This window comes from Notechis scutatus, chromosome 4 (assembly GCF_049901735.1).
Source record: "Notechis scutatus isolate UNSWTSFEM ecotype Mainland chromosome 4, rNotScu1.2, whole genome shotgun sequence".
In the NCBI taxonomy this organism is placed as follows: Eukaryota; Metazoa; Chordata; class Lepidosauria; order Squamata; family Elapidae; genus Notechis; species Notechis scutatus.
Window position 1 is genome coordinate 117,105,386 of NC_142012.1, and position 22,191 is coordinate 117,127,576.

Consider the following 22,191-nt stretch of genomic DNA (forward strand, 5'->3'; position numbering starts at 1 on the left):
TGCACTCAAATGGGTAATTAAAGGGGAAATCTTTGAAATTATTAATACTAAGATGTAATTTATTGATTAAGGAAATAAGAAAATGTGATGAAATGGCAAATATGACAGATAAAAGCATAAGAATATAGTGAATATAGAATAAGAAATAAAGAATTTTAAGATATTATACAAAGAAGATAAGAGTATAATTAAAGAAAAATAGAATAAGTTATATGAATTAAAATTGGATAAAATAAAAGTTAAAATATAAGAATATTTTTGAAAATTTAGAGAAAATGGAAAATGTAATGATAGGATAAGAAATTAAATATGTAAGATAGATATGTAATTATGGTCATATTTGTATGGAAATGTAAAAACCTGGAAACACACTGTTCACTAAAAGCGATGTAAAAGATTAAAAATAAAAAACTTTTTGGAGAAAAAAATAATTATGTAGCAATCAGATTGGCTAGCGTCCTTTCCATAGAACAGACATAAACCACTTATTTACCTGAAAGCCATTGAGTAAGGATAATTTATTCAGACGCAATTACCAGCAGAGAAAGACTCTGCCAGTTTATCAAAATACTGTAAAGATAAGCTGTTATGAAGCTGCTGCTGCTTGCTAACTCCATATCTATGGCAGCTTTCCAGTCCTGCAGGAACCCTGTCCAGCAAAGACATTCAACAAGAGCAAACAGGCTTTAATATGCAGGCTGGCTGCCAGTCTGAGAAAATCTGTCAAATGAATGAATAGCACAAAGAGTCCATTTTTCCTCCTTTTATCCACTAAAATGCCTTTTAACTGAAAATTGGCACTTTAGAGAGATAGCAAGAATGATATAGATTATAAAAGAGCTGCATTTTGCTAAGACTAGGGACACTTATCAAATATTACTTATTTGACTGGAATGCTGCAGCAATATATATCATATATCTGATATTACCACATGAAGACAGAGATACTTCCTTATTTCATTTCTTCCAAAATATATTAATTTTTCTACCATCCTTCATTGTTATTTTCATTACTTAAAATAATTTTGGATTTATTGATTTCTTACTAAGATTTCTATGCTGTTCCATTTCAGGCTGGTTCTCAGTGGCTTACAAGAAAAGCCAATGCATTACAATCATTAAAAAGTAGATGAGGACCAGGCAAAGAAATTAGTGAGGCCAGGATAAAATGCCAATTCTTTACTGCTAATTTGATTAGTCGCCATGATTTAAAGTTTCCCTTTTTTTGAATAGTTTGGAGTGACTGTGATATATAATTCACATTAAACATTTTATTAGAAACACAGGTTAAACTTGGTTAATAATCCAAAAGAGTTATTGAGCTCCCGTTATAGACCGGAAGTTGCACAACTTGCCTTGTGGTGTAATCGGAACAATCTGGAACTAAACACACTCAAAACCGTACAAATGGTGATAGACTTTAGGAGAAACCCTCCTATACTATCACCTCTTACAATACTAGACAACACAGTATCAACAGTAGAGACCTTCACATTTCTAGGTTCTATCATATCACAAGACCTAAAATGGACACCTAACATCAAAAACGTCATCAAAAAGGCACAACAAAGAATGCTCTTTCTGTGCCAACTGAGAAAGCTCAAACTGCCCAAGGAGCTGCTGATACAGTTCTACAGAGGAATTATTGAGTCTGTCATCTGCACCTCTATAACTGTCTGGTTTGGTTCTGCAACCCAACAGGACAGACAAGACTTCAGAGGATAATTAGGACTGCAGAAAAAACAATTACTACCAACCTGCCTTCAATCGAGGACCTGTATACTGCACGAGTCAAAAAGAGGGCTGTGAAAATATTTACAAACTCCTCACATCCTGGACATAAACTGTTTCAACTCCTATAGAGCATATAAACGATGCTATAGAGCACTGCACACCAGAACAATGAGACACAAGGACACTTTTTTCCCGAATGCCATCACTCAACACTGTCAACTATTTACAAAGTCTGCACTACTATTACTACTAATCTTCTCATCACTCCTTATCACCCATTTCTTCCCTCTTGTGACTGTAACTTTGTCGCTTGTGTCCTTATGATTTATATTGACTGTTTCCTAGTATGATTTGATTGCTTATTGTACCCTATGACTATTATTAAGTATTGTACCTAATGATTCTTGATTCTTGACGAATGCATCTTTTTTTAAAATGTACACTGACAACATTTGCACCAAGACAAATTCTTTGTGTGTCCATTCACACTTGGCCAATAAAAATTTTTATTGTAGCCACTTGAGTCAAGAAATCTGGCCATCAGGGTCTATAATAGGGGTGTCAAACTTGCGGCCCATGGGATGGATGCATCATGTGCTGGCCACACCCACCACCATTTTACAAAGGGGAAAGAGTTGTGATACGTCATGTGATGACAACGTGATGCCACAAGTACAGTAACATTTTCACTATCTACTTTTTGAATTTGGCCTTCAACTCTGCAATAATTGTCTATCCTTGTTCATTCTGTTTTTAAAGTCAACTTCAATGATGAATATACACCTTCTGCAATGATGGAGATATTAAATACAATTTTAATATTAAATAGAAAAAATATTAAATATTAAATAGAAGCCAAGTCATACATTGGAGAAAACAAACAAGCCTAGTTTATTAGTCACTATTAGTTTGAAAATTTAAGTAATCTCTTATGAATTTACGGTTCCTGCTGACCTGGACTGATCTCTAATCATCATGAATCAGGCATTCATTCAGCAAGTGCTTTATTGGAGAGCTTTAGGAAGGAAAATGGGGTGCTTAGATCTGGAAACAGCAAAGGACCCACCCGCGGTGCCTCTGCCAATCAAAACGAAGCTTGGAATGCAGCCCTCCTGAGCTCCATTTTGGTGGCAGAGAGTTGTAGGAGCCATCCTAGCTGAAAATGGAGCTCGGGAGCCCGTTTTCACTGATAAGAGTGCTTGGGTCCCCACAGGTGCCCCCAAACACCAGTGATGTCAAGTTGGCCATACCCACCTTGGCCATGCCCACCCCGGCCCCTTGAGGTCAAACACAATCCTGATGCAGCCCTCAATGAAATCGAGTTTAACATCCCTGCTATAGAACAATGTTTTTTAAACTTCCAACTTTAAGATATACGGACTCCAATTTCTAGAATTCCCTGGACAGCATGAGAAATTCTGGGAGTTTAGTTAGCACATCTTAACATTGAAAATACTGCTATAGAATATCAGGAGAATCAGGAGGAACTTATGTTTTTTTCTTTTTAAAATCTGTTTTGGGAATTGGCCCTGGATTCACATGATCGGAAAAGAAAAAAAATTTACTGAACAAACATTAAAATCAAGTGCAGCAGGAAGTCTGGCAGCCCCCAAGGAGTTAATTTTTAAGATAGTAAGGTTAGTTGATTCCTATTTCAGATGAGCTCAATGGAAAAGAATGAAGTTGATTTGTTTTGTATACTTGTGTAGATGAATTTATTAAGGCTTTTTGTTTTGTTTTTTTACAAGAATAATATTTAAATTCTAGACATATATAAATGTACCTATTGCGTTTATAAATGTTTATGCACTGGCCCAATGCTATTCAATCTAACAGATTAGATTATGAAATAATAGATATATTTACCATAATTGAGCCAAATTAACAAAAGTGGTGTTAAATTTACATTACTGTTCTGCTGTTCACTCCTAAAAGCAAAGCTGTTTATTCAATACAAAGTATTAAAGATCAGAATACAAATAAAGTACTACATTAATTAAAAATACAGTATGAATGCATAAATAAATAAAAAGGATGCTGTACTTAAGTAAGTGAGTGACAATTTCATAGTACAATCTAGTAGTACGTTCTGTTAACACAAGGTTCTGATTGTGGTGCAAATCACTAATAAGTAAATCATCTAGAACTTAGTAGAAGTGATCTCCTTCTTTTCGTTTTGTTTCATTTTTCAGTTACAAGAAGGATAATGAAATAATTGAACCGTTATAATACGTACTTATAATCAAAGAAATACCGAACAGCTTTATCAGACAATAAAATATTTAACAATCCACAAAGGTCCACAATCAACAATGTTGATGTTGGAACTTTTGGTTGCATAAATGGGACTGTTTGTACTTTGGCAAGGATACAATGATGCCTTTGTTGATTAGCTCGGCATTCTTCATTTTCCTCCACTGTATGGTTTTTTTTAAAAAAAATTCTGTTATATCCCATAGTTCTATAAATCCATACTTCTTTTCCCCATGTAGCAACAGTTCTGTTGCAATTCCAAACACAAATTGCTAATTTGTAGGAGAAGGCTTTAATAGAGATACAGGAAAGATATAAGTAAAAATCTTCACTGAAAACATTCTACAAAAAAATCTTTATAATATTTTGTGGTCCATAGGTTTATGCATCAATATATTAGAATTGCTTCTATTGCTCACTATGTCAATAATGGAAACCTTGCTATTAATTCCAATACAAACAGATTATAGCCTCTGCTAAATAGCATCAAAGGACAATGCAGCTGAATTTCTTAAAAAAGAAATTATACAGTTGAAGCAGACTTCTCTTTAGGAATACTCTAAAACCGTACTCATTTGTTTGATACCATAGCAACATCACACACAAGAAACAATCTTAGAATACAAAATTGAGAGCTGTCTATATACAATAAGGAATCGCTTGTCCAATACTTTAGTTGATTTCATTTGTTTTGAAGTATGGCATTTCTAGCAAACCACTTCAAAATAAAAACATTCTCCCAAGAGTTTTTTTTAAGCTACCAAAAGGAATTCAACATAACAAAATCAGAGTCCTGGAAAACATAAAAAAGCAATCATTTAGTGTCCTCAAAATGAGTAGAATAACATTATTTCCATAATAACAATAAATATGAATTTAAACTTTGAACTTTAAAATCTGGTACAGCAGGAAGTCTGTCATCATCTAGGAGTCTTTAAGAAAGTAGTATTTGTAGGAACTTTGTTGATTCCTAGTTCAGAGGAGCCCAATCTCTAAGGAAATGAAGTTGATTTGTTTTTGTATAATGATTCATTACACTTTTAATATGTAATTTGAATCATCTTCTAATATGGCTATATCTTTTTCTAAAGCCCATTATCCTGTCTCTTATTAATGACCAACAATTTTGGAAGAATTCAAATGTCTGTGTTTCTTGTTATTTATGTAACCCCACCAAGATTCACTGAAATTGGAAGTGAAAGAAATATCTGCTTTATGAGATTACAAGAGGAAAGAGTAAAATGTGTAATTAGGTGAAATAATGAATTTATCCACACTTAAACTTGGATTGGGTGTGGTATAGAGTCTGTAATGCCTGACTTGCTTATATTTCAGACCAACTTGGTTTTCAACAAAAATACTCCGGTGTTTTCGGAAATCCTTCAAATATCATGATATACTAGATGCCTAGAATGGACCTCTGAGTGGGCCCATCATTCTTATAAAATGTGGATGATGGTCAACACCATCATCATGAAAACTGATCAGTCCATGACAAGGGACACAAGTAAATATTCCCTAATATCAGATTGTATATGCTCTGCTCTGACATAAATGCCAAGTCCAACATGATCTGAAAGAAATTAAAAATTGAAATGGTGATTATGAGACTGATTCCCAAGTAAGGGATGTTAAAATAATCTAGAACTAGCAGCTTAGGTGAATTTATAACTGCCCATTCAGTGATACTAAACAGCTTAAGGATGTTGCCCATGTATTTGTGAGAAATGGTACAGTAACAGCATTCCCAACATGTTCCTTAGAGTCAAGTCACATATAGCCATTTGCAGATAAGTGATCTTTCTAACTTACAAGACCTGGAAGAAAGATATGGAAGCTACTTAGAACTGAGTGAAAATAATGATGAAAAATGCCAGTCTCTGGAGCTATGCTTATGGTAAACGTGAAAGAGATATTTGATAAAGTGAAATGTGTCTGAATGAAAAAATTACAGAATGATTAATGGTAGAAAGATACCATCTAATGTACCTAAGGAGCAAAAGGTAGTACTATATGATTAAAATGTCTGATGACAGAAAGAGTGCTGTTATTGCTTCCCTATACAAAAGTAGCAGGAAGGAATGCAAAAATCCCAAAGGTGTTTTTTTCAAGAGGCAACTGGACTTCTGGTTTTTCCTTGAAGACATTTCGCTTCTCATCCAAGCTTCTTCGGATCTCATTGGATTGTGGGGAATGGAAGGATTTATATTCCTTGCAAATAGTCATTTGCATTCTTTTAGAAAGTCATTGAGGCACCACTTGGAGGTTTATATGTGTCCTCAGGGTCATCTGAATAGTGCAAATGGGTGTGGAGCCTTCTTGGAACTGTTGAAAGGACTGTTGTAGACTGCAGATAGATGATATTGTATCCCTTCCCATCTGTTGAGAAGGGCTGTTCAATTTTGACATAGATAGCCTCTTTGACCCCTCTTTCACAACCATGTTAAATGTATCTGGAAAGGTGTTTGGCTTCCAAATGAAAGGTTATGAGAGATTGAGCAACATTTGGACTTTGGCTTGATGGAAAGTACACAGACCAAATTTCTGTCCTTTGGGTCACTGGGAAAAGTTTTACTGCAAAAAAAAAGTCATACTTTGTATGTACGTTTGTATAGAGAAAGTGCATGATAAGTAAGCAGGTCTGAATTGTGCTATATTTTGTAAATAGAAAATATGACTTGAATGCTGTATGCTAAATTCACTGATGGAAATAACAATGTCGTAAAGTAAGAGGAACACTCAGCAAATAGTTCAACGTTAAGTGAGAAGTGAAACAAAGTTGGGTGGTACCATTTTCTGCAATTCTGCATAATAGTGCATATCCTGCATGACAGATATAAAAATGGTACTAGAAAATCCATTTTCCCAGTAGGAATCTTCCATTCACATGCACATGTAAACATATTAAGTACAGACACTGAAACAAGAAATACTTTCACAAGGATGTTTCACACACATCTTTGAGCTGGGTTTAACTTGAGGATTAGTTCATTCTAATTTCTGTATTATCTATCACAATGAAAAAAACAATACTTCTGAAAAGGAAAAGGAAAGCTGAGAAAGCAATGTTAGATTTAGATCCTTGAAAGAGTGAGGCAAGACATTTAGAAAATAAAGACAATGCAAGAACTTCTCTACGGAAGCAAAGATGGTTTGCAACAGTGGTGGGATTCAATTTTTTTTTTACTACAGGTTCTATGGGCGTGGCTTGGTGGGCATGGTAGGAGAAGAATACTGTAAAGTCTCCAGTCAGAGGTGGTATTTGCCGGTTCTCCGAACTACTCAAAATTTCCGCTACTGGAACTGGTCCAGAACTGGTCAGAACCTGCTGAATACAGGAAATGCAAGCACGGAGAAATATGGAGATAAATTGTGGATGGTGTTGGTATATGGTGCTGCATTTCCTTTAAAAAAATCTTTTTATCTTTATTTTATTTGCTTACTATTGCTTTTTCCTTTTTTGTGTTTTACACAATATTGCTTCCCTCAAAAGGAAACAGGGTGATAGGAATACATAAACTTCAATGAGGTGATTAGTCTGTCAGAACTGATTGGACAATGATCTGCTTAGTATGGATGTGCATATACTGTATCTCCGAATCCAGCAGCAAAAGCTATTTGATAGAACTTACAACCGAAGGTGAAAAGTGAAATGTGGTTTGTCTGCTTATGGCTTAGCATGATGTAGAAACCCAACTAGAACTGTTGATAAGCAGTTTGTGGCTTAGTAGTGTATGCAAAAACAGCTAAAAATGAAAATCAATATACAACATTCACTCTTTGTATTTATTGCATTTTCAGCAAAAGAGCACCAAACTTCCACCTAAACAAATGACAGGGCAAAGTTTTTTGTCCTTTTCTAGACAACTCGGTACACAAATCAGAGAAATTATATAAGTTAACAGTACAAGTAGCAAGATAAGTCCAAAGAGACATCAAAGCAGCCCTTGTCTTTTCTTGCTTCTCTCTCTCTTCCCACACCCTGGTTCATATTAGTTGTTATTGGAGGTGCCTGGGATTGTCCAGGGAATCTTGGTTTGATGAGCTTTTTCAATTTGAGCCTTTCAGGTTTTGTTGCAGGGCAGAGAAAGATCAGATTATTATCTGACTTTCTCTTTCCACCAAGAGCTGCTAAACGGCAGCTATCTTAATACATATTATCATTAGGCACATTAGGCACAATTTTTAAAATCTTAAAAATGTGCACACACCTATACACTTTTTTTTTTTTGCTTCAGCACTCACTATGGTGCCCTTCTAACACAACTTTGTAGAATAATCGGAGACTGCCTTTGTCCTGGAATAAAGCAATTTTTCCAATTCCTTTTACACCTAAAATTGACCACTGCTCTGCACAGCGGAAAAATGTGATGATTTCCGAGTTTCCCTTCAAGTCGGGCTCACCACCCAATCTCCCCAACCGCTTGATTTCACCAGCCAGGCCTGATGGCAACCCAAGACACCTAGAAGACACCACCCAGGTGGCCACGGGGCACCTTTTCACAGCATGCAGAGGCGCTCCACAGCTCGCTGACTAGAGCGCAGCCCGGCCTCTTCCCTGCTCGCCGGCGCCTGGCGCTCAGGAAATCGCGTCAGCATCTGCCCTCCTTGTTGGGGCGGCGTGAAAAAGTCAGCCTGCCCGCTAGTTTGCTAGCAAGGTCTCGCTGTGCTGCAGCTGGCGTCGGAGCCGCGTTGATGAAGGGCGAGCGTCTGCCCGCGCCGCGTCCGCCTGTTTTCCCCAAAGGGTCGGAGATCGGAAGGTCAAGGGATAGAGGATCCGGCGCATCGGGAGTTTTTGGAGAAATTTCGGCTACATATTTCGAAAGGACATCTTTAAAGCCTTTCCCGAAGTTGATCCTCCGCTGGTATCGTCGCTGGAAAAAAGAAAGTAATTGGAGGGGGGGCGGCTGGGATTGGGACCACTGTGTTGATGGTGGCTCTAGGAGAACTAGGCTGTTTATAAAATATTTAGACGGGAATTATTTTGAGGCAAAAAAAAAGAGAGGTTGCAGTCGGTCACCGTCCGTAAGTAGCAGTATTTTTGCTGCTGCAATCTTGGCTGAGCAACTCATAAATCAACCGTAAGATTAACGTGGGACAAACCCTTGTACGCACTAATTACAATGGGAGGTATTTTAGGAACTAGCTTTTGAAAAAAGGAGCGCATAGCATACCGAACTTGGCTCTAGGCCCATGCTTGAATGAGATAGCAAGTGAAATGAACACAGCGTGAAAGAAATGCAGACTAATCTGACTGATAAACGTGTTCCCTCCCTCCTTTCTTTTGCAACATATTGTGAAGAGGTGAATGGGAATATCGAGAAACAGCATGGTACTACAAAAAGTATTTTTCAGATTTATCCCTGAGCCCATGGACAATTAGAAGAAGTCACTGCATGGTGGAAAGTTCCTACATGTGAAAAGTGATTGTGCAGTTATTTGTATATGTTGTGTTGTGTGAAGCAAGCTAGTATATGGAAATACTTTATCATTCTCTTAACTACAGCAATCTGGCTGACGAATCTGCATTAAATTCAAAGCAGGTCCTAATAAATACCCATTTTCCTTTTTTAGATAGGCTGCTTATTTTCTCCCTTTTCTTTCAGTCTTTCACTTGCATTCCATTGATGTACTTAACTAACTCTGTGTGAAAGTCTCTTCTGTCATTCAGCCAATTTGGCTTAGATTGCTAATGTTCCCTTGGTGATTAGTTTGAACAAAATCTCTTTGGCAGTAGCCTTCTCTTGTACAGGGACACCCAACATTTGATACTGGTGTTTAATACAGTAGTTGATCTGTTATTTATAGAAGAAAGTTTAAAGTGACTATATACTTTCCTAGCACTGCTTGTTCATGCTATTGCATATAAATTATCTAAGCACATTCTGAAGGAGATGCCTTTTTTCTTCTTCTAGTATTTTGTAAAAATTGAAGCTTCAGCAATTTGCAGCCCAGCCTCGTGTTCATATAATTGGAAATAAATCTAATTAATTCAGTGACATTTACTCCCAGGTAAGTTTATCCAAAGATCCAGTCTTACAGGCTATTGCTTCTATGGACACTTTGTTCTATTTTATCTTTCAGCAGTTGAGGTATGTATGTTATCAGATAAGCAATTAACATGCTGTCTTGGTGGTTTGGAAATTTTAATCCTTGATATCTAAAAAGCATAGAATTGAATATGCTTGAGTTGCATGATATTTTATTGCCAGAATACTTGAATGCTCCAAATAATCGAAGCATTCAGTTACAAAATCCGGCAATAACAAAAATGTTTAGGAATTCCAGTGTAAGTACTGCAGTAATATCATGGTTTTAAGTTTTCCCATTTCTGTTTCTATATCTGTATCTTTTTCTATTTTCCTATCTCCAGTTTCTGGAACAGTTCCAAATAAGATTTTATTTAAGATTCAAGTTTACATTCTATAGCAGTTAGACTTGGTCAAATCACCATCAGAGATTCTAGTAGGTGTTAGTTATGATTTGTCCCAAAGGTGACAAGGTAATACTTGCTGTAGAAAAAGTAAATATGGTGTTTTTCAATTGGAAACTAGACCATGAATTCATCCTATTCTAGATGAAGTTTCTCATAAAAGTACAGCCTGGGATAATTCTTTGATTCTCAGTGAGATTCCCTAGATTCCCAGGTGAGAAAGAACACGTTTATATGCCAGCTATGATTCTCCTTAGCCAATTGAATTTGACAGTGGTTGTCCATACTGTGGTCACATCCTTTCTGGACAATTTAAATTTATGTGGGACTACTTTTGAAAATGTTTTGAAGCACTAATTGATGTAAATGTGACTGTTGAAATATTGCATTAGTTGTCAAAAGTGTTCAAAACTGTACATACTGTACAGCATGATCATCTGAAAGACTATGTCTTCTGCTAGAAACCTGTTTGAATGCTTTGATTTACAATAAATATGATCTACTGCTTTCCATAGTCAGTATCAAAGATTCTCAAAGTTTCTCAGTTAATGGAGTACTTATATCTCATTATGTTTTTGTACAATATTTTACTTTCAAATATTAAGTATTTCATAGTACCCCTGTAAATTTGTTAAAAAAAAAAACAGCATCACAGTTTGGGAATTACAGGTTTCTATATTAGACAAAAGGAGAGGCCTTTCTTCCTCATAGTCCCCAGCTATGGAATATCAAGTCTGCATCTCTTCATTCTTAGTCCAACATCTTAGTCACAATATCACATTAGTTTTCTTAGGAGATTATGCTTAAAGCTCTTTGAAGAGCAGCCAGGATTCATCACTTCTTTTAAAATATCTCTCATTCCTGAAGCTTTAAAATCCTTGTATGTTGTATTTTTGTATTTTGCAGTTGCTTTCAGCTATCATAGTATATTCAGTGTAATTAGAACGGCAAGGAACAAAATTATTCTCTCCTGAAAACTGTTCCCTATAATTTCCTGAGTCCCTGAAGAAACTTCTGGCTGTATCTTGGGAAAATGCATGATATTGAGCTTTCCCACTCTGAACAAATACATTTGTTTATGTCTTCGTGTTTTTTTATATATGCATAGTATAGATGAGAAGCTCATTCGTTTTTAACAAAAAGTGCTTATGGTTAGAAAAAAAACCCGTATTTTTCCTTATACTTGTTTTACTGACTGTATAGTGTACTAACCCATGTTTAACTACCTTTATTTGCCTACATTCATACAATGTAAAAAAAACCCTTAACATTTACAATGATTTTTAAGCATACTGCAGTTGTTAATTTATTAAGGACTTGCAGTCTTTCACATCTCATCTGTATAACTAATCTGCCTTCTCTTCTTTCTCACCCTTCCTATGCTTTATTCCAATTTAAGTCTTACATCAGTCTTGCTACTCTATGCATTTTATAAAGAGAGCTGCTCATGAAAACTTTTGCCTTTCAAAAAATTTGGTAGTCAAAAAAGGTGCTACTACATTCCTTCTGATTGTAGACTCACACAATGTGCTGAAATAAATTGGCTGTGCAAAACACACTGAGTAGCTAACCAGACATTTTATCCTTGCTTGATTTGAGAACATAGTGTCTGTTCCAGCTTTCGGAAGTCTGATTGACTTCAACTGTATTTGCCTAGAAGCTTATGCAACAAAGAAGTGTATATTAGAAAGAAACTGGTCTAAATTCCTTTCATTCATATCTTATAATAATTAAACATGCATTTACTTTCTGAGTATCAATGGAACAAAAATTTAATTTCCTCTGATCAAAACCAATTCTGGTAATTATGAGCAACCTGTAGATAAATTTGAAGTATAATTATATTTTTTTCTGTAATAAGTTACCGTATCCTGAATGGACAACTGAAAGAGCAAGTTATAGTTATATGCTGGACTATATAGTTATATAGTTGCATCTTTTTAATTGCCAATTGTAGTTGTACCATGCACTTTCTTAATTTGGAAGTAAAGTCTATGGATGTGCCAAGGATTTCAGCTTTAGAACGACATTTAGGATAAGTGAATTTGGTTATTTACAAATACACTTAATTCTTTAATATTGAAATTATTTTCTTCTTTTAGCTCATGAGCCTGAATTTATATTGTAGATCATGGATGATACCGCATTGTCACTTGGAACAATAGATGTTTCCTATTTGTCATCTTCAGCAGAATGCACTGTCACAAGATGTAAACATTCCAGTGAAGAATGGGTAAGCAAAATGCATGTTTGTTCAGTGCTTCTGGCTTCTTAAGATAAAATGCTAGTGTCCTTTTGAAAGGTGAAAAAGTAACATAGAGTTATACTTTAAAAAATTAAGAATGTTATGTACGGATAGTCTTTGCTTACCAAACACTTGTTCAGCAATTATTCAAAATTGCCACAGTGCTGAAAAACTGGTACTTGTGATTGGTCTTCTAAGTTCTGACCACTTCAGCATACCCGTAGTCACATGATTGTGCTTGGAAAACAGTTGCTTGGCAAACAGTTCACTTGATGTTGCATCAGCCTGCAGTCACTTAACTAGTATTTCTGATTTTCCCAATTGGCTTACACAAGCAAAGTCAGTGGGGAAGCCGACAGAGAAGTTTCTCTAATAGTCCAGTAAGTTCCTTCAGGCTCCCTATGCTCTCACCCTTCTGTACCATCTATCTTGCAGCTTTCCTGCATGTGCACGTTCCTTCACTATCCAGCCCTGCAACTTTCTGTGCTTGTGTACAACTTGTGCTAGGCCTCACAAATTATCCCTTGGTTCCCAACTTACAGCCTTTGCCAGCCCTTCTAGGGTTCCCTCACTCCCCTGGAATTCCCCGGAGCACCCCTAGGCTTCTTACCTGGGACTTCTGCCACTTCCACCTTAATGACCCCTGTATCTTGAGATTACAATGCAGCTGGGATAGCTGGGACTGCAATTGCTAAGCAATGCAGCCACATGATATTGTGTTTTATGACTGTATCCCTTAGCAACAGCAATCCCAGTCTCAATTGCCATTTTAACCCAAGGACTATCTGTAGTACATTTAGATAGTTTTGTACACAGTTCATAGGGCAGAATAAAATTGATAAAAAATAATACAGTACTGTAACCTAGCATCACTTTCATTCAAAAGATATCTATAGAAAAAGTTCAGATTCATATTACAATAAATAGTACAGAATTATATTATTTCAGATTTATTCCTATAGCAGTTCCAGAAATGTACAGGTAATCCTCAACTTAAGACTGAAATTATCCCCAGATTTATGATCATAAGTCATGGCAGTCATTAAGTAGGCCATACCCGATTTTGTGACCCTTTTTTCAGTGGCCATTAAGTGAACGCTGCGCTAATTAAATGAATGTTGTAGTCATTAAACAAACATGTGGTTGTTAAATGAATCTATTTTACTATTTTACCATCCATTTTATCCAATGGGTATTTTTACCAGAAATAAATTCTGGCAAAAAATCCCATCAAACATCACAATCACATAATCACAATATGCTGCAAATGGCCATAAATGCAAACTGGTTGCCAAGCACCCAAAATACAGTCGTGAGTGCATGTGAGTACAGTTGGTGGAACTCCAGAACTGGATCATAAGTACTTTCTGGGGGGCTGTCATATTGGAATGATTCAGTATCAAATATACAGATTTCATATAATTTAAAGGAGGAAAATATTTTGACAGTATAATTGATCTAGATTACTTTAGGTAAATATCTGTATATTTGTGAGTCCATGAATGTGTTTAATTACTTTCAATAACTGAATTTGGTTATTTGTTTAAGCAGAACAAATAAATCAATTGTTCTTAACTTTAGCTAGTTCATTTATAGAAAGTAACCTGAAAGAAATTCAGAACTGTCAGTTTTTATGTGCTATATTTATATTTTCTTTACTGTCATTATTTTCCAGGGAGAATGCAATTCTAGGCCTACTGTTTTCCGATCAGCCACTTTAAAATGGAAAGAGACTCTTCTGGGCAGGAATAGGCCATTTGTGGGACGCTGTTGTTACGTATGCACACCTCAAAGCTGGGTGAATGGAATTATATTAGTAACAAACTGAACTGTAATTTTCATGTAATGGTAATTAAATAGCCAGGAGGCAATTAAATTAAGAAGTAGCTATGTACTTAACTTGTATAGCTTAGTTTCAGATTTTGCCTGGTGGAAGTAGAATAATATTTGATGCTTCTGTATTAATGAAATACTATAAAACAGGGCCCAGTGATTTGTTCAGGAAAAATGACGATGCTTAGATTTTTCTTCATTGTTATTTTTCTGTATAGACTGCCCAGAATTGCTGGTGTACAAATTTAACAAATAAGGCATATGTTTTTCAGATAGCTGAGATTTTTTTGTGAGACTTTGGCAAGTCTAAACTTTGGCAAATTTTGAGCTATAGATGATTTATATGGAGTGGGGACAGGTTTCTCCCCTTTAGAAGAAATATACAGGAAAATTCAATAGTTATTGTGAACTGCTATTAGTAATAAATTAACATATGGATATATTTTTCACTTTCAGGACAAGCTTTTTAATACTAGTATCCCTTCTTTGGGTCTGCGAAATGTCATCTATATTAATGAGACACATACACGGTAAATACCTTTTTTTCAGTATAGTTAATATTGTGATTTATTAAAAAGGATGTTGTAGTTATCTGGAAAACGAGTACAAAGGTTAAATATTAACGTTGGTTTTGCTGAATTGAACCTGAAGAGCAATGACATTTTGGGTTTCAGTGCAAAGGACTTTATTCAAGGCTTCATTATTCATCAACTCTGTTCTTAGAAAACTAGTGTTAATATGAATAATTTAATGAGGCTAGCTTTCAACCAAAAAATTGAAATCTGCACACTGGCTGAGCTTGGAGGGCACCTTTTAAAAAAAATTACTTTAAAAAAAAACTAATTCTGCAATATGGTAGTGCAACAATTTGTATAAGTGCTCATGAAAACAGGTACTAGTTTCATTGGGCAGAATGAAGCTACATAATAATATTTTCTCGTAAAACTGTGGTGGAATCAGTGGTAAAGGAGAGGGGGAATAAAGAGACATTCCAAGGATGGAGCTAATTTAGAGAAGGAAATACCTGAGATCAAATCTTTAATACCGTATCTGCCATTTCCCATACTTGATCTGGCGAGATTCTTGTAAATAGGTGTTTGACAATAAAAGAAGTGCCTTCACCTGTTCAAGGAGTTGTTCTAGTTGTTCCTTATTTGCGCATAATAAAACATATGCATGAGAATCAAAATAAATGTACATATTATGTAACATATTTTCTGGCACAAGCCAAAATTTTGTGTTGTCATCTATCTACCTTAACTTTTATATTTAAAAAGTGCAAAAGGGCAAGGAGAATTTCAAGTTTGTCAGGGATAGAAAATCCTTTGGTACCTTTAAGTCTATTACATTGGGCATGAATTTGAATGAACAAGAATTTACTTGTCAGATGCACATTTGTAAAGCTAATTTCAAGTTTAATTGTTTACATAATTCATGCTGAAAGTAGATATTAAATATCAGATACTTATAAACTTCAGATTGAAAAAAGATAGTTAATGTACAGATAGTCCCCAACTTATAACTGTAATGGAGCCTGCCATTATGATTGTAAATCATGATGGTCATAAAATGAAACCCACATCTCCAAACAATTTTATAACCTTTTTTTTGCAAGAGTCATTAAGTGACTGCCACAGTCATTAAAGTAGTGGCTGGTTTTGCCAAAATCCAGAAGTAAAAACTAATAAAACATGATGAGTGGGATGTAACAATCATGAATTAGCTGGATGTCCAGTATCCCACATGTGGTCACATGATCTCAAAGGGGTGTGATTGTTGGAACTTCAGGACCATATTGTAAGTACACCCAGGGAGGTCTTTTTACTTTGAATAGTTGCTAAGTGACTAATGTAAATCTAGGACTACCTGTATTCCTTTGGCAGCACATAAAAGAACAGATACTATTCTCCATTAATTGTCTTATGTAAATATATGCACATAGTAAATTAAGACAAAAAAGAACACATTGTTCATATGTTTTATCTAATCTATCTTAATGTCTTTCCATCAAAGCTCCTATATTTCTTAGCCAAAGAAACTAAGCTTCATGCTGCATTTCATGTATTGAACTCCCAAAATCTGTTTACAAATTGACTCCTGATTATTATAACTTTCAAAGACTATAATTTAATTTGTTTAGTGCAACTTAATTCTGACCAGGCATGTGATGGATTGCACAACAGTTTTAACAGTTTAATGATGTTGCAATGCAACCTTCGCATTTCTGTTAATCTGTATTACAAAATACGTTTGTCATTTTAAAATATTAACAGCAATATTGGAACTCCAAAGAACAACTAATTTATTCTCATTACTTCTTTTGGTGCTTTAATACCTCATAGTTTAGTAGAATAATTTTAAACAATGTTTTTAACTTAGAAGCAGACATAGACATGGATATAGAAAGCCATGTATACCTAAAGAAGAGATCTTGTTAACTTTTGTTTTTCTAGTATTGTTCTTTCCTGACATGGCTTGACTTATCTGCTACTTTATACTATTGCATTGTATAATGTTGTTTTTCTTTATTCTTTATATGCCACTTAAAGTTGCCTGATAAATAAAGGTGCAAATTGGCATTCCTTTCCCATTTAATCTCAGAATTGTTATTTCCTCTATAAATTCATCGTTGACATCGTTGGTGTCTTCCACCTTCAAATGCTCACCCAAAATGATTTGCTAGCTTTATTAAATTTACATCATGTGTATTTGAACGAATGAGCCAAACCATGTTAGATCAAGATGAAGGGATGAATCAATTTTATTCGGTTCCATAGATCTCTTAAACAGTTTCTATTATTATCTGCACATAGTACCAAATAGTTTTGAATTTAGAGTTGCAGAAAAACTCAAGTATTATTATTATTTATTTTGGTTTCTTAGGCTGTGAAAATCTTGGGTTAATTTTCATTTTGCTTGCAGATTTGTTCTGAGCAAGATGGCCCAGTTAAGAAAGAAAAGAAGAACTAAAATAAACAAAACTCTTCGTTTAGTATGTTCTACCTATATTTATGTGCAAGGCTGAATTAACAAGTAATTAATATTAACAAGGATTTAAGATGAACATATTTCAGCCAAGAATTTGCCTCATGTACTGCATTTCTATCTGTTTTCCCCCCCAGTTACTTCTGCTATGATACTGTTAAACAGATCAACTCAAAGTGACTTCTACTAATTTTATTAGTGGGAATGATATGATATAATATGATATGATATGATATTTTAGTAGTCATTTGAAGTATAACTTTCTAATAATGGGTCTCTTTAAATTCCTCCACAATATTTATAGGTATAGAGGTTGGCTTGCTCGGCGGTTTTGTTATACTCTTTTCGTGCAAGAGCGGGATGTTCAAAAGAGCATGTTTGCAAATAATGTAATGGAAAATGTACTGAATAATAACCGGTAAGATGAAGATAATAGTGATTATTGTAATTGAAAAGTTCTTATTTATAAATAATAAATGTTCAACTTATGGGAAGTCCCCAAAAATGTTTTTTTTTTCTTATACAGCAGGAATTCTGGATTTTAAAAGCAATTATTTTGAATTTCTTCCTATGTATGTATACAAGCTATAACATCTTAAATCCTGTTTACAAAGAGTCTTCATTATATCCTTGTGTCTAGCTGTGGGCCATCAATTACTTAGAGGCATCTTCAGTAGCATGCAACTTTTGGGGAATGCAGCCATACTTTTGTCTAACATTGTGCAGGTTATATTTCAAAAAGAAATGGGTAGAATTCAATGGAATCAGAATAAAGGCTAAAATTCATTTTATTTACACATACATTTAATTAAAATAAAGTATAGTTAATATGATCACTCTTTAGTCATAAAATTATTGTTTAATTTTGCCTTAAGTAATATTAAAAATTGCAATTGTGTTATAACAAACAGAAGTCTGGTTTCTGCACCTAAGGCTGTAAAGGAAGTTGGGTTGTATAATTCTCCCTTACAAATTGTAAAGATTGTATGATTATGTAGATTCACATATCAGCATATGTAAATATATGCAGTTTTATACCTTATAACCTTGAAGTGTCATCTATATAATACCGGAAGTCTTCAGCTTATGAACCACAATTGAGCCCAACATTTCTGTTGTTAAGTGGAACATTTGTTAAGTGAGTTTTGCATCATTTTATGACCTTTCTTGCCATAGTTATTAAAGTGAATCACTGTAGTTGATAAGTTAGTAATCCAGTTGTTAAGTGAATCTGGCTTCCCCATTGATTTTGCTTGTCCAAAGGTTGCAAAAGGTGATCACACGACCCTGGAACACAGCAACGGTCATAAATATGAAACAACTGGCAAGCACCTGAATTTTGATCACATGATCATGGGGATGCAGCAAACGTCGTAACTCTGAAAAACGTAATAACTTTTTTTTGGTGCCATTGTAACTTTGAACAGTCACTAAATGAACTGTTGTAACTTGATGACTAGCTGTATTTTTAAGTGAAAAAATCATGAATATTCCAATTACAGAGTACCGCAGTGTATAGTTAATTAGAATAATGATGGGGATATTTTTAATATCTGAGTTTTGGGTATTGAAGATATATGATCTGAAGTAGTTGAAATCTACAATAAATCTTCAATTCACTTTATATTTGTAACATTTAGAGTGCAGAATGCTATTATACAGGAGGCTTCAGAATTAGCTGTAAATGGTGCTGATCAGCTGGAATCTAGAAATATTAACAGAATCAAGAAGAAAGCTAGAAGGATCCTTCAAGAAATGGTAGCAAATGTCTCTCCTTCTCTGATTAGGTAATAATACTAAGTTTTGTTTGTGAGGTCTGTGTATACTCAATATTGCTTATAGCCACAGAGATATTTGTTATTTCTTATCTAATATTGTTTTGTCATTGTTGCAAAATGAATAAAACTCATTCTCTGCCCTTGAAGAATTCTTTCATATATTAATGTATCAAAACTATTTTTTCAATGGGACAAGGGAATATGTTCTCAATAAGTGTCATTTTATCAGCCCAACATTACACTCTGTTCAGAATTATGTGGAATTAAAATTTATTTGTATGTTATATTTTTTACAGCTGATAGTAGTCTATCAACTATTGTTTAAACTATCTTAATAAAATTTTCACACTCATTTAACACTCTTTTGGTTCATCATGAATGATGTGATTGTTTCTGTTTTGAACATGAACAGTGACTAATATATTTGTATCTATCAATTGTTTGTATAAAACTGATTACATAGTATCTTATATTTTTCTTTCAGGTTAACAGGTTGGGTTTTATTGAAATTATTTAATAGCTTTTTTTGGAATATTCAGATTCATAAAGGCCAACTAGAGATGGTGAAAGCAGCAACTGAGGTAATAAAAATAATTAAGGCAATGTATGCAATCGTACTGCAGCATTTTTATTTTTATACTATACTAAATATCTAGTTATTTTCAGATTCAATCTGTAAAATATTCAGAAAAAAATTATCTTTACTTTTCTTTCCTGAAAAAGTCACCTTTGATAAAAGGGTATAAAAAGTAAAATTTTTACATCCAGCAGAATCTGATTTGAAGTGTTAGTCTTAAATTTCAGTACATAATCACTTAATTGCTTATTTAATAAATACAAATAATGCTTTAAATGTTGCTGCCAGAAGATTTTTTGTATAGTAAATTGTGTTAATGCATTCTATGTCTTCCTCAATGTTTATAAGGAGAAATGCAAAAATTAGGTTTTATAATCTTTTTTCAATTTCCAGTATCATTTTGGTTTCTGAAGATTGTTGAATTTATTATTGGGGCTGAATCTGAATTACTGGCCAAGATATATTGTAGTATATTGTCAATGAATGATGTATGTTTGGAATAACATCCACTTGAAATTTCATAATTGTGGACTATTTAAGTGATAGTTTACTATCAAGTAGTTATCTATTTTTTATTTAATATATTTTTGCCATTAATTTCCAGATTATTTAATTTTAAAAGTATTGAAGTATTGTTCAAAGTTTACATTGCTATATAATCAAAATACAAACTACAGTATATGTTTCAAGTCCACCTTAGATTACACATAGTATGATACAAATAAAGCAGTTGTATTTAATTGCTATAAACATTGCTGAAAATCTATTGCCTGTGAAATATATATCCTTTCTATTTCATTCAGTCCATCTTCCTTTCTCTCCTATTGACAATGCAAGTATTACCAAAAGAAAAAAAGAAACACAGTGAAAGTGTAGTAGATTGATATGTTAAAATTATATTTTGATATTGAACTCTTTTTTTTCTTCTTCATACAGCTAAATTTGCCTCTTGTCTTCTTACCTGTTCACAAATCTCACATTGACTACCTACTTCTCACATTCATTCTTTTCTGCCACAATATCAAGGCACCCTACATTGCAGCCGGAAATAATCTGAATATTCCTATTTTCAGGTAAACAGTATTAGTTCTTTTACTATGTTAATGTCAGCCAATTTTGTTCCCTTACCTGACCAAGATGAATTATCAAGAAGCTACCTAAATGTGTAGCATGCATTGACTATAAGAATATACATATTATACATAGTCAACAACTTTTACCTTAATTTGGTAAATAAATAGAACTGAGATTTCAATTGTAGTGGTCTTATTCTGAAATTCTGATAACATTTTAACATATAAAAAATCCAGAATTTTAACATTGTCCATATTCACATTACTGCACATGAAATTCCTGTGTCAGGAAGGAATGAGAGTTTATTTTTACAAATCATACTAAATAGAATGAAAAAATGTATTGTATCTGTACTTCAAGAACTAGTAAATTCTTCCATGATAGACAGAATAGTCGACTTCTAATATAGGAATATATAAAATAGAAGTTGAATATATAAAAATATTTGTACGGCATAAAGTTTTATATTATAATTACCAATTCTTAACTATTGAACTCTCTCTCATTTATCTCACGTTTTAAAAAATAATCGACTATTCCTAGCTAAATAGAACTGTAATACTTCAAAAGAAAAGTTTTTTTAAAAAAAACCTTAAGATATATTTTGTATACTTAACATGTATCTTTAAATGAAATGTTTCTTCAGAACTATAAGAATCAACACTTGCATTTAAACACGTTTTAACATATATTTATAATGTAACCACATTTTCCTCAATAAAAACATTAAGAAAAAACATATCAAGAAAAAAGTGAACACTTGTAAATGTTTTTTGATGCATAATGCTAGGAGCAATTAATTTGAAAGCATCTAAAGAGTTTATAATCACATGCTCAACTAATATTTATTAGTTTTTTTTCCTCTCATATTATGAAAATAATATGCATTTGTATTTTTTAATCTGATATAACCTTTGTCAAATTTGCCTTCTTTCCCTTTTAATTAAAGAGGCATGCATATTTTATTTCCTATCCTTAGCACCTTAATTCACAAACTTGGAGGTTTTTTTATTAGAAGAAAATTAGATGAGAGACCTGATGGCCGAAAAGATATTTTGTACAGAATGTTACTGCATGTGGTAAGTACATTTAAAAAAAAAAACAGTTTATTTCTGCAAATTTGATAATAAGACCTGTGTACCATTTCAGTGCACAATGCATATTTAAATTTGTAGCAAAGTTCAAAATTTAAATCAGTATCATTTCACTTTATATGGTAAATGAGGTAGAGTTCCTTTCAGGGCTAAGTCCAGATAATACAAAAGATCCACTATGGTAG

General features: G+C 33.9%; 1 protein-coding gene across 7 annotated transcripts in view; it reads left to right on the plus strand.

Moving 5' to 3' along the window:
• The first annotated feature begins 8,655 nt into the window (after nt 1–8,655).
• Nucleotides 8,656–22,191, plus strand: part of GPAM (glycerol-3-phosphate acyltransferase, mitochondrial) — a 30,168-nt gene continuing 16,632 nt past the window's right edge. For 2 of the 7 annotated variants that reach the window (XM_087964544.1, XM_087964546.1), the window contains exons 1-10: nt 8,656–8,875; nt 9,903–9,999; nt 12,523–12,653; nt 14,341–14,463; nt 14,955–15,028; nt 17,788–17,901; nt 19,124–19,270; nt 19,746–19,842; nt 20,775–20,911; nt 21,892–21,991. In XM_087964544.1, coding sequence (XP_087820670.1) covers nt 12,552–12,653; nt 14,341–14,463; nt 14,955–15,028; nt 17,788–17,901; nt 19,124–19,270; nt 19,746–19,842; nt 20,775–20,911; nt 21,892–21,991 — 894 coding nt within the window. In that variant the 5' untranslated portion in view covers nt 8,656–8,875; nt 9,903–9,999; nt 12,523–12,551. Of the gene's footprint in view, nt 8,876–8,950; nt 9,320–9,902; nt 10,000–12,522; nt 12,654–14,340; nt 14,464–14,954; nt 15,029–17,787; nt 17,902–19,123; nt 19,271–19,745; nt 19,843–20,774; nt 20,912–21,891; nt 21,992–22,191 lie in introns of those variants that run through there. The other 5 variants (XM_026667825.2, XM_026664645.2, XM_026663878.2 and 2 more) reach the window with 3 other exon arrangements.